This window comes from Heterodontus francisci, chromosome 13 (assembly GCF_036365525.1).
Source record: "Heterodontus francisci isolate sHetFra1 chromosome 13, sHetFra1.hap1, whole genome shotgun sequence".
NCBI classification, from domain to species: domain Eukaryota; kingdom Metazoa; phylum Chordata; class Chondrichthyes; order Heterodontiformes; family Heterodontidae; genus Heterodontus; species Heterodontus francisci.
The window spans coordinates 117,243,600-117,260,537 of NC_090383.1; the positions used below are offsets into that span (position 1 = coordinate 117,243,600).

At 42.5% G+C, this 16,938-nt stretch overlaps 1 protein-coding gene across 1 annotated transcript in view; it reads left to right on the forward strand.

Annotated features, from left to right (window-relative positions):
- The first annotated feature begins 5,362 nt into the window (after positions 1 to 5,362).
- aig1 (androgen-induced 1 (H. sapiens)) overlaps positions 5,363 to 16,938 on the forward strand; it is a 121,297-nt gene continuing 109,721 nt past the window's right edge. Inside the window, exon 1 of the mRNA XM_068045569.1 lies at positions 5,363 to 5,503. Coding sequence (XP_067901670.1) covers positions 5,363 to 5,503 — 141 coding nt within the window. The remainder of the gene's footprint in view (positions 5,504 to 16,938) is intronic.

Genomic DNA, 16,938 nt, shown 5'->3' on the forward strand with positions numbered 1-16,938 from the left:
TGTAATTCCCATCTTCAAAAAGGAAGATAGAAGCAACTAGGAACCATAGACCAGTTAATTTAATAGCAGTGGCAAGATCCATACGAGAATCTTTGCTAAAAGATCAGATAACAAAACATGCGCAGATAGAGAATACAGTTAAAAATATAGTTATCATGGATTTCTAAAAGTAAAGTCATGTTAAATCAACCTTATTGAATTTTTTAAAGAAACAGCAGAAAGAGTATACAAGATTAAAACAGTGCATATGGTATACATAGTCTTTCAGAAAGGTGCCACATAAGGGACTCGTGGCAAAGTCCAGGACATGTGGAGTCCGGAGTCATGTAGCAGAATGGATTGAATGAAAGCTACAAAACAGAAAACAGAGGATAAGATTGAAGGGAGGTTTATCAAACTGTTGAAAATAAGAAGAGGACCTTATAGGTATCTGTGCTGGGTCCACTATTGTTCAGTATATACATAAACAATTTGGAAGCGCTGTGTCAGAATTAGCAGATGATGTCAAATTGGGTGGTATAGTTAACAATGTGGATGACTGCACAAAAATATAGGAAAACATAAACAAGCTTGTAGAGTGGGTGGATAAATGGCACATTAAATTCAATACAGCAAAGTGTACCATGGTTCATTTTGAAAGGTGGAATAAACAGACCATTTATTTCTGGGAAAGTAAGAAACTAAATGGGATAGAGGAGCAAAGTGATTTGGGAATAATGATGCATATATCAATTTTGTGACTTCAGAATTGTCAGAACAGGTTATAGAGCTAGTAATCGCGTCTATCCCACTAGAGGACTTTCAAAAAAACCTGCTAGAAAAGAAGAAATGGCACATCATAGATGTATTACTCAATGATGGAAGGAAATTTGAAGTCATCATGGTTGGGCACCAACAGTTACAAGTGTTGGAGGCAGCTACGACAATTGCTATGGTAACCAAGGCTCAGAGGTCTGCTAGGCCTATGGCAAATGTGGCTTGACTCACCCAATACACAGTTGTCTGGTGTATCAGGACCACTGTTAGGCTTGTGCCACGTGAGGACATTGGGCAAGGCAATGCAGAAGGCCGAGCTCAAATATTGAACACAAGAATGGTGGCAGATCACACGCAGAGAGGATGTCTGCCAGACTGGATGGCAAACGCAATAAGATGTATGCAACACAAAACAGAAGCCCAAGCAGGTACATCAGATCAGCAGAGAGACAGATTGCCAGGAGGACACTGATAAAAAGTGCACTCGTGTGAACAGCCAGCAAACATTTCACATCATCGATTTGGATCAACGTGTCAACGCTATTACACAGTCTGAGGCATTTTTCATGATTGGGATTATATATCCACAGAAGAGTGGCAAGCATAAGCTCAGAGTAAAAATCGACACTAGAGCAAGTGCAAATATTCTGCCCATCTGTATACTGAAGGAAACGTACTTAAAGAAAAGGGAATCTCTGGTGCAACCCACCACGGCTAGGCCGACTGCCTACAACGGTCTCCAATCAAGTGCATTGTAACAATAACCTTACAGTGCAGCAATGGGTGCTCCGAATGGCTACCACAAGTGTTTTATATTGTAGACACAACAGGACCAGCTGTCGCAGGACTTCCAGTATGCCGAGGTCTATGAATTGTCACAATACATGAAGTCAGTAACGCACTGAAGGTGGCAGAAAATATCTAGGCTGAGTGTATGTCCAAATGAGCAGGTGGCATTGGTTGTATTGCCTTTGTGCCTCTGTCTGGGGCTTCCATGGAGGGGTAAGTAGCCACGTCTACAAGTGCTTTCTCTTGTCCCCTAGGATCTATCCATGCACCTTGGGGTTTGGAGTGAAGATTTGTGGCAGTGTGGACTGTCAGAGGATGAAGCTGCCAGGAAAATGAGCGCACACATGGAGGAAGCTCTTGTTGTGGTCACAGACCAGTTGGCCGTTGAGGGAGTGGAAGCCCTTCCTATTTATGGATCCCACTGGCCAGTCACTGGATGCCTTGACGGCCACATGGGTGCAATCAATGGTGCCCTGAACCTGAAGGAATCCAGCGATGGGGCAAATCCCACTGTCCTCTGTCCCTATGAAGCTCCATTTGCCGTGAAATTAATAAACTCTATAACTCTGGCAAAGATAGCATCAGTGTCCTGCCTGATGCAATGGTGTGCTTCTGTTTGTAAGATGCCACTAAGATTCACAGCTGATCCTTGGAAGGAACCAGAGGTAAAGAAGGCCAAGGCCACAGTGACTTTGACAGCTACAGGCAGGACATGGCAAGCAGTGCTGTGAGGTGTGAGGTCTTTGGCGACAAGGGCACAGATGTCTGTGACTATCTTTCTGAAGAGTCGCAGTCTCCTGCGGTACTGGGCCTCGGTCATCTCCAGGTAGCTCCATCTTCGACGGTTGATCCTGTGTTGAAGGTTTGGCCTCCACTGACTTCCTGCCCCTCTTTCCTCTCCTGTGCCCACCTGCTGTTCAAGGTTCTGCCCTTCCTGTGAAGGGTTTTGCTCCTCATCGCCACAGGGCCCAAAATCTGACTGTTGTGCTCCCATTGCCACCTGCAGCCTTCTCTTTGGACAGGTTGCCACCCTATTGTGATCGGCAGCCTTAACCTTTTCTCTTCTGCCCCCACGATGGCCAGGGGCTGGTGACGACCCTGTTCAATGCCGGAGCACTGAGCGCCCATTCTCCCACTGCCTGCGCACCTCCTTTCCAAATGTCGAGTTCCCCTTTGCCAAGCTGAACCTCTTATAGGTCGGTGGTGATTCCCTGGGGCAACCATGACTGGCTGCTCATTCTGTACCCTCCCCCCTTCAGCTGGTCCACAACGGAGCGCATGTGAAACTCGTGCACCCCCTTCAGAATTAGAGCAGTCCCTCTAACAAGCTGTTAACGAGTATTTTAATTGGTCTCAGTTGGGAGGTGGACAAGATCACAGTCCCACCCTCCCCCCACCCTGTGAACATTGATGGTGCTGGGAACAGCGTCTCGAAACTGACATGCCAGATGGCGTCCGTATTTTCGGGGCCCCCTCACCCCCCACCCCGGCCTCCATTCCTGACCTTGGGCGGGGTGGCACCAAAAGCTCAGCCCAATATTTCAGTTCAACAATTTATAATCAGATCAGTGCATAGACACTAAAGCGAATAATTTTTTTTATTCGTTCGTGGGATGTGGGTGTCACTGGCTAGGCCAGCATTTATTACCCATTCCTAATTGCCCTTGAGAAGGTGGTGCTGAGCTGCCTTCTTGAACCGCTGCAGTCCGTGTGGTGTAGGTACACCCACAGTGCTGTTAAGATGGGAGTTTCAGGATTTTGACCCAGCGACAGTGAAGGAATGACGATATAATTCCAAGCTAATGATCACCAGAGAATCAATAAGGCACCACTAGATACTAAAAGGTTTGTTTTCAATCTAAAATTGCTCATTCTGCACAGTTCTATCTGATGGGGGAGTCTGGGCAAACTGTATTCTGCAAGCAGAGAATTCTGTATTGTATTTTGTTCTGTTCTGCATTATGTTAATTTAATATCACGTTATTTATGTTGCCTAATACTAAGAGAAGTGTTTTCCTGCAAAGAACAACACAGCTTTCCTTTTGAGTAGCTGACATAATCTTTCTTTTATTCGTGGGTTGTGGGCGTCGCTGGCCAGACCAGCATTTATTGCCCATCTCTAATTGCCCTTGAGAAGGTGGTGGTGAGCTGCCTTCTTGAACCGCTGCAGTCCATGTGAGGTAGGTACACCCACAGTGCTCTTAGGAAGGGGGTTCCAGGATTTTGACCCAGTCACAGCGAAGGAACGGCGATATAGTTCCAGGTTAGGATGGTGTGTGAAATGGAGGGGAACTTGCAGGTGGTGGTGTTCCCATGTGCCTGCTGTCCTTGTCCTTCCAGGTGGTAGAGGTTGCGGCTTTGGAAGGTGCTGTCGAAGGAGCCTTGGTGAGTTGCTGCAGTGTATCTTGTAGATGGTGCACACTGCTGCCACTGTACGTCAGTGGTGGAGAGAGTGAATGTTTAAGGTAGTAGATGGGGTGCCGATCAAGCAGGCTGCTTTGTCTTGGATGGTGTCAAGTTTCTTGAGTGTTGTTGGATTTGCACTCATCCAGATAAGTGGGGGGCATTCCATCACACTCCTGACTTGTACCTTGGAGACGGTGGACAGGCTTTGTGGAGTCAGGAAAGTATGGACAAGGGAGTATTAATATTTGCAGTGGTCTGTCACTATGAAATACAAATTGAAAGCCACTGATGTTCCTTTTGGGAAAAATAAAATCAAATCAGGGAGACATTCAAACCAGGCATTAACATTTAGCATTATTAGCCTCAATATAGAAATCTGTGAGTGTGTGTGCGCGCGCAGAGCTGTTAAGACATTATCTTGCAACTGTAAAAAAGAGAGAACATGAATATTTATAATGAGTGGGTGGGAGTGATTACAGGAGCATAATCTCATTGAGGAGTTTGAATGACGTCATAACTACAAGATGAAATTTTCACTGTAAGCAGTCCTGCTTATTTTTTTTTAGACAGCATTGATATTTATAGTGTTTATTCAGTTATATAAAATAAAACCTCAGTGTGATCAAATAAATTAAATCTACAGAAGGAAAGAACTCTGCTTTGTGTATATTCTAACGAGCCACATTATACAATTGCCAGTCCTCTGGGGTAGGCAGACAATGTCTAGATATTAATTAGGTCCCTAGTTAACAGGAGGCTTGCTTTAAAAAAAATTCTGATAATTTGCTGGCTTTATTGTGAATATAAGCAAGCATTTATTCAGCAACAGTATCTAGTAACATGAGTTTTATGCATAAGTAACCACAGACATAACTACAGTAAAATTAAGATAGCATAAGATATATATTTGCAGATTTTGCATAAGGCATATATATATGGGGCATACATTAGATAGGATTAGATAGATAGATGTGGATATATTCACACACATACATATATATATTTATAGATAGATAGGTTAAAGGGTGGATGATAGATAAATTATGAATGAATAAATAGATAGATAAATGATGATGGATATTAAAGCTAGATGAATAAATAGATAGATTATGGATAGATAATTGATGGCTCAATAGATAGATATAACAGGAAGAAAACTTAATATTTATCCAATAACTGCATCTGTGTATACATATCAATACATCTGCAAGTATATAGATTAGGTTATATTTTATATGCCTGGAGAATAATGTATGTATTTTGTATGTTTTTTCTGTTTATGTCTTGAAGGCCTAAGTCATCCTGTGCCTACCAGCAGCCTGCCAACCCAGGTTTCCATGGTAACAGGCTCCCTCTGGGTCTGGGCGGTTACTAGGCAGCAGAGGAGAGGAGCAGCATCAGCAGCAGCAACATGGCTCTCATCCCCTCCCAGGTCCTGCGGGTCGCCATCCTGCTCTCCTACCTTTCCATCCTCTGCAATTTCAAAGCCCTCGACATCCCAGCTCACCAAACATACGGCGGCAGCTGGAAATTCTTAACATTCATAGACCTGGTAAGTCATGAAGAGCCTACACTCATGATTATTATTCTTATGGTGTCGCTGCTGCTATTTTTTTCTTCTTCTTTCTAAATGCAACCCCCCCCCCCCCTCCACACACACACACACACACAAAATTCCCTGCTCAATGAATATTTTTTCTTATTTGCTGTAGGTGTTTCTCCCCCTCTTTCCCTTTTCTAAAACAAACAGCATCTTCTAGACCATCATTATTCACAAAAGAGAGAAAGCATTTTTTAATTTTTTGACATTTTAAGTCTAATTTTTTGAATTTCAACCCTTTGCATTGTGTGGAAAGGCTAGCTAGCAGGCTTAACACTTTGAATGCCTCTCCCCTCAAACCTCATGCTGAGAATAGGAAATCACTGCTGTGCATTTGGGGAGGATAATGTTCACTAGTTTGCAGGAGGAAAGGTGAAGGGGGTTTAATTCAGAATGAAACTGTTGCAATGTTATTTTATATTGCCAATTATATTCACATAGGTCTTCATAAGGGTTTAGTGATACAATTTGCTTATGTGGAGTTTGCAAGAGCATTTATCGATATAGGGATTGGCATTGTTGAACATAAAAGGTATAATTGGTCTTGAGAATCAGGGTGTTTTGTTGGTAGCTGGGGTAGAGTGTCTGGACCGCCCTTACTTTGCACAGGAATGTCACAGGGTCAGAATGAGATCTTTGTGACTGAGGTGAGCGCTGGTTGCACCCCTGTCATTCCTTTTTGTGTCAGCCTTCCTATTTTATAATGCGCTCTGCATTTATCGCGAGGGGTGGTCTTGTTTTATACCCATTGAGGAAGGAGGAAATCCAGTGTGCTTGATTCTTTTCTGTCTGAAGTCATGATGGGAGGTGAGTGACGAGGTAAATACTGTAGTGATCAATTGTAATTGATTGAATGCGCACAAGCTTTCATGGCAGGCAACATCTGCAATACACGTGAATCATCCATTCTCTGTGTAAACATCAGAATAGTGCAATATATAAATTATAAATGGGAAAAGGAGAGTCTTAAAGAAAAACATAATCACTACAAGAACAGTCCACTGCATCTTAATGATAATTATGATTGTCATTAAAACCTTAGCCGTTAACTAACAAGGGCTCAATTTAACACAGACTACTGGACTGAAACCAGTACATTCAGCAGAACACTGGGACATTCATACAGGGACTTCAGTACTTCATAGTGACATTGAAGTTGCAATGCAAATTTGGGTCAGGGTCTGATCTGACTCTGGAAAGAAGTGCTGTAGAGCCCCCTGGAGGACACGACAAAGACTATGGCTCAAATTCAGTGTCATATTTGAGCTTAAAAAGTACTCAATGGATTCTGTAGACTTTTTGGGCACTTTTTAAACTTCCCCACGGTTGATTTAACTATCTAAACAGCTCCTGCCTGCACTTGTATGCTAACAGCTGGAAGAGGAGTGGTGCACATGCAATTAAGCATATGTGCACAGAGGTCTCTCCTGGGCTGGAAAATTGGAGTTTTACTGGGCAGTATAAATCAGGCACCATCTGGAATAGATAGGTCTCAGACCTGTGGCTGCAGGAAAAGTGGGTAAGCATCAGTGAAAGTATTCTAACACTGATTGTGTAACATGTGTGTGCATTTAAGGTGCAAATATAATTTTACAATTTTTCATTTATTTCTGTTGTGGCAAATCTCTTTGATTTTAGTCAGCTGAAAGTCTTAGCTCTACTTATTTCAAACCTTCACAAAGACAATTCTGGAATTCGTAAACCTGCTCCAGCTCTTTTGTCTATAGAATTCTTAAGGACCCTCATCACAGCATCTATCCACCTTGTGACTAATTCTAAAGTTTCTGCACGTATTAGAATTAGCATTAGAACATTAGAACATTACAGCGCAGTACAGGCCCTTCGGCCCTCGATGTTGCACCGACCTGTGAAACCATCTGACCTACACTCTTCCATTTTCATCCATATGTCTATCCAATAACCACTTAAATGCCCTTAAAGTTGGCGAGTCTACTACTGCTGCAGGCAGGGCGTTCCACGCCCCTACTACTCTCTGAGTAAAGAAACTACCTCTAACATCTGTCCTATATCTATCTCCCCTCAACTTAAAGCTATGTCCCCTCGTGTTTGCCATCACCATCCGAGGAAAAAGACTCTCACTATCCACCCTATCTAACCCTCTGATTATCTTATATGTCTCTATTAAGTCACCTCTCCTCCTCCTTCTCTCCAACGAAAACAACCTCAAGTCCCTCAGCCTTTCCTCGTAAGACCTTCCCTCCATACCAGGCAACATCCTAGTAAATGTCCTCTGCACCCTTTCCAAAGCTTCCACATCCTTCCTATAATGCGGTGACCAGAACAGCACGCAATACTCCAGGTGCGGCCTCACCAGAGTTTTGTACAGCTGCAGCATGACCTCATGGCTCCGAAACTCGATCCCCCTACTAATAAAAGCTAACACACCATATGCCTTCTTAACAGCCGTATTAACCTGGGTAGCAACTTTCCGGGATTTATGTACCTGGACACCAAGATCTCTCTGTTCATCTACACTACCAAGAATCTTCCCATTAGCCCAGTACTCTGCATTCCTGTTACTCCTTCCAAAGTGAATCACCTCACACTTTTCCGCATTAAACTCCATTTGCCATCTCTCAGCCCAGCTCTGCAGCCTATCTATGTCCCTCTGTACCCTACAACATCCTTCGGCACTATCCACAACTCCACCGACCTTCGTGTCATCCGCAAATTTACTAACCCATCCTTCTACACCCTCTTCCAGGTCATTTATAAAAATGACAAACAGCAGTGGCCCCAAAACAGATCCTTGCGGTACACCAGTAGTAACTAACGTACAGCCCTACCTGAAGAAGCATTCATCATGAAGAATTAATTCCTAACATCAGTCCTGAACTTGCCTTTTTCCAGTTTGTACCCATGTCCCTACACCATTGTGTTTTAACATTAAATCCTGTTCAGGATTAGTCTTCTCTATTTAATTATATTCTTACATAACTTAGATACAGCTCTAAGATCCCCTCTTATTCACTCCCTTTCTTGATTAACTCAACAACAACACCAACTTGCATTTAGATAGTGCCTTTGATGCAGTAAAAGGTACTTCATAAGAACATTAATCAAAACTTGACACTGAGCCACAGAAGGATATATCAGACGACCTAAAGCTTGGTCAAAGAGGGAGTTTTAAAGGAACGTCTTAAAGCAGAAGAAGAAGTAGAGAAGCAGAAAGATTTAGGAAGGGAACTCCAGAGCTTAGTGTCTCGGCAGCTGAAAGTACAGCCTCCAATTCAGCACTCTGAAACCAGGGACTGATCCTTTGGCCATTCTCTGCAACATTTCCAAAGCTTAGTTGCTTCGCTTGTGCCTTGGAAAGTAGAATTTAAGGCGTGGCATGAGCATGACAAAGTTTCACTGTGATGATCTCAGACTTATATTCTACTGATATCACAATATAACTCAAGAGAATTTTATTGCTTTGTTGCTTGCTTTTTCCAAATGACTGGACATTGTAAGTGCTGAGTCAACTTTTGCTCTCACTTCTCTTTCAACATCCCTCATTGTCACACCATTTTCTCTTCCAATATTAACACCTTTCACTTATTTTGCATTGAGTTTTATCTGCCACACTTCTACACTTTGGATTATTTGTCCAAGTCCTTTTTGTATTTCTTTGACTGCTATATCAGATTTTGTCAGTTCAGTGTCATCTTTAGTGAATTTAGCCAATTTGTTTCACTTTTCTGAATCCAGTTCATTTATGTAGATTTAGAACAGTAGGGGCACCGGAACCAATCTCTGGAGCCCTCCACCCAGTAAATCACTCCTTAACTGGTACTATGCAGCTTCCCTATTTCAGCCAATTTGTTATCTAGTTCCAAATTCTACCTACCCTAGTTACTTCCTTAAGCTGGTGTAGCAGCCTTTCATATAGAACTTTGACAGTGGTTCAGTATTTCACATTCTGAGACAGATAGTTGTGGGTTCAAGTGAAATTCCGGAGACCTGAGCATGAAAATCTAAGCTGGCATTCCTGTGCAATATTGAGGAAGTGCTGGATTGTTGGAGGTGCTGTCTTTCAGATGAGACATTAAATCAAGACCCTACTCTTTCAAGTGGGCATAGTAGGTCCCATGAAACTATTCCGAAGAAGAACAGGGGAGCTATCCTGGATGTCCTGGCCAATATTTATCCCTCAACTGACACCACAAAAACAGATTATCTGGTCATTGTCACATTGTTGTTTGTGGGAGCCTGTTGTGTGCAAATTGGCTGCCGTGTTTCCCATATTACAACAGCGGCTACACTTTAAATGTACTCCATTGGCCACGAAGCACTTTGAATGTCCTGAGGTTGTGAAAGGCACTATATAAATGGACGTCTTTTTTTATCAAAGGCTTTCTGGAATCTTGACATGAGGTGATTTTAAGTGCATATTTTCTACTGTAAAGCCAATATTATATACAGTCTCATGTAGCACTGAAGTCAAAGAAGTCAAACCATTCTCCAGTATATGTGTTCAAGGAGCAGTTTAAAAGACTGGGAAAGGCATGAAGTGTTGAAATAAAGGTCACAAAGCTCAGACATTTAGCTGAACAATATCATTGGTCTGCCACCACAAAAACAAGTAAAAAGGTTTAAATTATTTTGCAGCTTAAACACACACATTTACAAGTCTATTTTGAAGAAATGGTGGCTAAGCAACTCTGCCACATTTCCACCAATCCCGTCATTCTGCTGTGAAGTAACACGGTGTACTATTGCACCTGTGGTTCCTCAATATGATGGATTCCCAAACACATTCATGCAAAGGTCTGAGGGTAGATAACAATGCTTGTATTGATACAGCACATCCTCCTATCAAAATTTTGCAACATGCTTCATACAATTGATAACCTTTGGAGCACAATGAAGGTTATAGTTCATGTAGAATCACAGAATCCTACAGCACAGAAGGAGGCCATTTGGTCCAACATGTCTGTGCCAGCCCTTTGAAAGACTAATCCAATTAGTCCCACTCCCTGCTCTTTCCCCATATCACTGCCTATTTTTTCCTTTTTAACTATTTAACCAATTTCCTTTTGAAAGTAACTTTTGAATCTGCTTCCACTGCCCGATCATGTAGGGTATTTCAGATCACAACTTGCTGCGTCAAAAAATTCTCATGCCGCCCCTCCCCCCCCACACACCCCCGCCACCCCCCAGGCTTTTTTTTTAACCAATTATCTTAAATCTGTGTCCTCTGATTAGCAACCCTCCTGCCAATGGAAACAGTTTCTCTCTATCCACTCTATCAAAAATGCTCAACATTTTGACCACCTTCCCCTTAATCTTCTTTGTTATAAAGCAAACAATCCCAGCTTGTCTAGTCTCTTCACATGTGAATTAGATGCATTTCAGGGGAAATGATTGAAGGTTATGGTGAGAAATGGGTAAGAAGGGTTCAGATCTATCAAAAAGGGATTAGTTTGTTGACCCAGTGACTTTTTCCTGTTTGTAAAGTTTCTTTTATTGTGGATCAGATTTGTTAATGTACAGGTGATAACAGCATCATGCAAAATGCCCCAAAACAACATACAATTATGAATGTAGCTCTGCTAGAGTGCCTAAAAAATGTAATACTGGTAATACCAACAAGTCGGATTCAATGTGTACCATCTGTTTTAAAGTCATTCATCCATTAGCTCCCATGAAAGAAGGGAGGTCATGTTGGAGTTGTATAGAACTTTGGTAAGGCCACAGCTGGAGTACTGTGTGCAATTCTGGTCACCACATTATAGGAAGGATGTGATTGCACTGGAGGGGGTGCAGAGGCGATTCACCAGGATGTTGCCTGGGATGGAACATTTAAGCTATGAAGAGAGGTTGGATAGGCTTGGGTTGTTTTCGCTGGAGAAGAGAAGACTGAGGGGTGACCTGATCGAGGTGTACAAGATTATGAGGGGCATGGACAGGGTGGAGAGGGAGCAGCTGTTCCCCTTAGTTGAAGGGTCAGTTATGAGGGGACACAAGTTTAAGGTGAGGGGCAGGAGGTTTAAGGGGGATTTGAGGAAGAACTTTTTTACCCAGAGGGTGGTGACGGTCTGGAATGCACTGCCTGGGAGGGTGGTAGATGCAGGTTGCCTCACATCCTTTAAAAAGTACCTGGATGAGCACTTGGCACGTCATAACATTCAAGGCTATGGGCCAAGAGCTGGCAAATGGGATTAGGTAGACAGGTCAGGTGCCTTTAATACATCGGTGCAGACTCAATGGGCCGAAGGGCCTTTTCTGCACTGTATTATTCTGTGATTCTGATTCTATGAGTTCTAACCCAACTGGTGTCAGTAGTGGTTCAGTTGGTAGCACTCTTACTCCTGTGTCATGAAGGTTGTGTGTTTAAGTCCCACTCTAGGATTTAAGCACAAAAATCAAGACTGACCATCCAGTGCAGTACTGAGGGTCTGCTGCCCGGCAGGAGGTATCTTTCATGTAATATGTTAAACTGAGGCCCTGTTTGTCCCTCAGGTGGATGTAAAAGACTCAATGTGGAGGAAGAGCAGGGGAGTGCTCCCTGGTGTTCTGGTCAATAATGATCCCACGACCAACGTCACAAAAACAGATTATCTGGTTATTATCACATTACTGTTTATGGGAGCTTGCTGTGCACAAATTGGCTACCACATTGCCTGCATTACAACGGTGACTACACTTCAATAGTTCTTGATTGGCTGCAAATTGCTTTGGGACATCTGATGGTTGTGAAAGGCGCTATAGAAATGCAAGTCTTTCTTCTTTAGTCATCCCTTGCCACAATTTCAGTGGAGTGGCTCGTCTTTCATGGACTAATTGGCTAACTGTACTATGACTGACAGTATCAGGTGATAGTTAACAACGGTGAAAGGCTTTCTAACAAGAGCCTGTAGCGCAGCAGTTCATTACAACTGATGACAACGCTGTTCTATACGGTTCTTTCTATAATTACAGTGACGTGAAAACATATGGTACTTGCACGCCATTATATAATTAGTATTACAGCATCAGCATCATTACACAGCTGATGTGATAATTGCAAAACAATGGAAGCTACTTAAGGGAGTCATTGTAACACGTTGCAGTAAAGACAACCAGAGTTTACGAAAAGGGGAGATGAAGCAATTGTGCTGTGCAGTTTAGCAGGTTAATATATCCATCATTATACACATTGAAAGATTAATAGCTCCATCGGAATATTAGACTATCTTGTATATTTGCCTCCCTATTCGCGTACTAGCATGGGGTTGACAGATGGCAAGGGGATACGGTGATTAGACAGTCTTCTTTGGCCTCCTTGTCTCGAGAGACAATGGGTAAGTGCCTAGAGGTGGTCAGTGGTTTGTGTAGCAGCGCCTGGAGTGGCTATAAAGGCCAATTCTAGAGTGATTAGACTTAGCCCTTCCTAATTTTCATGGTGATTTTTCTATTAAAACTGCGAAAACCAGCTCCCGGTATTTTGAATGGTTAGTGCGTGGGCTAAGTAATCGAACTAGTCTGTGGCAGCAAGACGTCACTGCAAGTATTAGCATTTGAGTTGCTTACACCTCTAGCTTATTGCTGTGCGGCAGTCTGTATAGTGGGAGGATAAGTGAATTAAACTCAATGAGAAAGGGTAGAAAGACGCAACAAATAGATGTAACCTTTTAAAAACTCAGCAATGTCTGGATGATATATTTCATTTTGTATCTTGTTTAATTTCTGCAGATTTCTAGACCGTCAAAAGCCTGTAATATCAAAACCCATTTCTGTTTCAAAAAGATTGTAATCATTCATGTTTTCAATTTTTTTAACTGAGTCTATAAGCCTCAAGTTCAACAGCAGGAGTTATTTTAATTAGATTTTTGCTAACTCCTAAATGAAAGGGTACTTTTTTCCAACTTGTATCCGGTGAATTTTTAAGTTCATTAAGTTCAAACATTTCAGTACTATTTAGTGGAATGCTTTATCCATATTGCAATCCACTCAGTTTAAAGTAATTCGAGGTATGGTACAAAAGAACATAAGAAACAGGAGCAGGAGTAGGCCATGTGGCCCTTTGAGCCTGCTCTGCCATTCAATACCATCATGGCTGATCTTCTATCTCAACTCATCTTCCACTACTATCCCCAAGTCCCTTAATTCCATAGTGCCCAAAAATCTATTGTTCTCAGTCTTGAATATACTCAACAACTGAGCATCCACAGTTCACCAGTGTGGAGAATTGCAAAAACTTACAACTCTTTGAGTGAAGAAATTTCTCCTCATCTCATTCCTAAGTGGCCAACCCATTATCCTGAGACAGTGAGCCTGTGTGCTGGATTCCCCAGCCAGGGGGAACATTTTCTCAGCATCTACACTGTCAAGCCTCTTAAGAACTTTACATGTTTCAATTAGATCACCTCTCATTCTTCTGAACTCCAGGGAATATAGGCCTAGTCGACCCAATCTTTCCTCATAGGAAAATCCCCTCATCCCAGGACTAGTGAACCTTTGTTGCACTCCCTCTGGGGCAAGTATGTCCTTTCTTAGGTAAGAAGACCGAAAGGTATGGCAAGGACTGGTGCTCTCTCTGCCCTGTTACACTGTGGCTAAAATTGAACCTCAGAAGATCATTTCCCACTGTGCTAGTGCAAGTTTTCCACTTCCCACACCCCACCCATCACTGTGGCCTCTCGATGTGTATAAGGTAATGTCTAGCAGGTGCTGCGCACTCATCTGCCTCTGAAGGTGCCACTAAAATTAAGGGGATGAAATTTGTCTCAGATGTTAGCAGAATGTAAGCAATAACAAGGCTCTGCCTGATGTTCAATCGCCCGAGATGAAATTCACTCGCTCACCCCCTGTAGGACTCTTGCAGTTGGCAGAGACTTAACATGCAAGTTATCAGTGGGCCTGGATTTAAGACCCACTCTTAGTAATGAAAGCGTAGTGTGCTAACCCACAGGTCTACTCAGTCCCCTGGTGAGACAGTATAGTTGTTGTTCCAGTGGGTGATATTATGACCACGGTGGGATATTCCCGTGGAAACTGCCCACCCACTAATTATTCCCACTTTTTTTGAGTAGAAGCCTTAATAAGTTTGCTGTTAAGCCGGCCTGTTTCACTCTTTAATATTTGACCCAGTGGCACTTCTGTTCATTATATTTGTCTACTAAAAGGAAATGATTTAAAATCCCAATTTAAATGGACAGAAAAATGTTTCTTGGAATTTTTAAATGATTTTCAGGTAATGCATTTTTCCCATGTTTTCTGGATCAGATTATGGAAGAAATGTCGATTTAAGCAACTGAATTATCATGACCAATATCACAAGGGAATTAACTCTTTACAAGAGGTCAGCAGAATAGGAAGATTCTTAAAGGTGGGCTCTATAAAGTGCTGCCCACATGAGTCTATTACTACATCTAGTTGAAAGTGCTGTTCCATTTGGCAAGTTTTGTTATCTTATTGGAGGAGACTGCTTGGAAAATGCCTCCAGTCATATATTTCATTCTTTAGGTGGTACATGGTGAAGTAAGTCATGATGTCACCAACCTTGTCTATTGGCCCTGGCGCACATATCTGGGAGTGTCTGTGTGCAAATGTCTCCACAGAGACGGGTCAGAGGGAGCCAGTTGATGAGCTGTATCATCTGCTGCAATGATGCCAGCAGCCAATCTGAAATACTGTGTTAGTATCATTAATGGCATGTAAAGTTACCCATGCACTCAACATTTATGCTCTGTCTCCTTCCAGTGTAGCGTAGGTATCATCTATGCTATTTGTCAATATGCTACCCTCAGACATGAAACTACTGACAACATAACTCTCTATTTAGAATCATAGAATGGTTACAGCACAGAAAGAAGCCATTCATCCCAATGAGTCCATGCTAGCTCTCTGCAAGAGCAATTTAGCTAGTCCCACGCCCCTGTTCTTTCCCTGTAGCCCTGCATTTTTCCCCTTCAGGTTCTTATTCAATTCCCTTTTGAAAGCCATGATATAATCTTGCTCTACCACCCTTTCAGGCAGTGCATTTCACATCTTAACCACTCGTTGCATAAGAATGTTTTTCCTCATGTTGTCTTTGGTTCTTTTGCCAATCACCTTAAATATGTGACCTTCGGTTCTCAACCCTTCCAACAATGGGAATAGTTTCTCCCTAGCTACTCCACCTAGACCCGTCTATCAAATCTCCTCTACGGAGAACAACCCCAGCTTCCCCAATCTATCCACGTAACTGAAGTCACTCATCCTTGAACCATTCCCAAAAACCTCTTCTGTACCCTCTATAAAACCTTCACATTCTTCCTAAAGTATGGTTATCAGAATTAGACACAATTCTCCAGTTGAGGCCAAACCAGGGTTTTATAAAGATTCATCATAACTTCAGTCATAATTTCAACCCATGTCCTGTGGAGATGACAAACCCATCCAGCATCACTGCACTCTACATTTCCCAAAATATTTGATAGTGTCCACCATATGGCATATCTTAGTCACTGCTACTTGGTCCTCCTTACCTGCATTCAGTGAATTTCACCTCCCCCAACCCCGTCCCCGGTACTACTTCCTCAATCACGAACTGTGTTCTCTGAGATGTAGGTAGCTGTGTTGGTGCTTGCAAAGGTTGGTGACAGCGTAGGGTGGTGTGAGGTACTGTCTTATCCTGGCCCAATGATAATGCTCACGGGCTGCTCTTCCAGGACTACAATGGCCAAAAGTGACTAATGTTCTCTAAAGCGATTCCTTCCAACAAGGTGCTAATTATATTTTGTTCTATGTTTGTCTATATGCTTGAATGGAAGAGAGTGAGAGGGAGGATTAGTCAGAACAAATGGATTGTACTATGCCAGAGATTGAAGAGGTCTGTGGCTTCACCTTCTCTTCCCTTCTCAGTGCTGTCCAGAAGAGCCAACTGCACTGGAGTCAAGGACATAGGATTTCTGAGCCGTCTTCCAGCTCAGCTCTGCTCCTTGTATTAGGACAGCTCGACATGCAAACAGAGTAGTAGGCTTGACATGTTATAAGGAGCACATGCAAAGGATAGGCATGGCTTGTAACTGCAGCCCATCATCATATGCCTCAATTATATAACACCTCTCACCATCTTAAGACATCTCAACATGCTTTACATCCAACAAAGTGCTACTTTTTAAAGTGTAATGTAGGAAGCACAGCAGCCAATTTGCACACCGCAAGATCCTACAAATAGTAATGTGATAATGACCAGACAGTCTGTTTTAATGATGTTGGTTGATGGACAAATATGCATCATGCAGTGAGGTTATGTTGTACTGCCTTTGTACGTGAGGTGCGTTGAAAGTTGTCAGTGAACCAAGGCTTGTAATTGTGAGTTACAGCTGCTATGTGCATGAAGCTTATGTCAAGGCTTGAAATAAGGCAGCAGTGAATGTAAAACATTCTGCCTGGCAACATTTTATGGCATATAT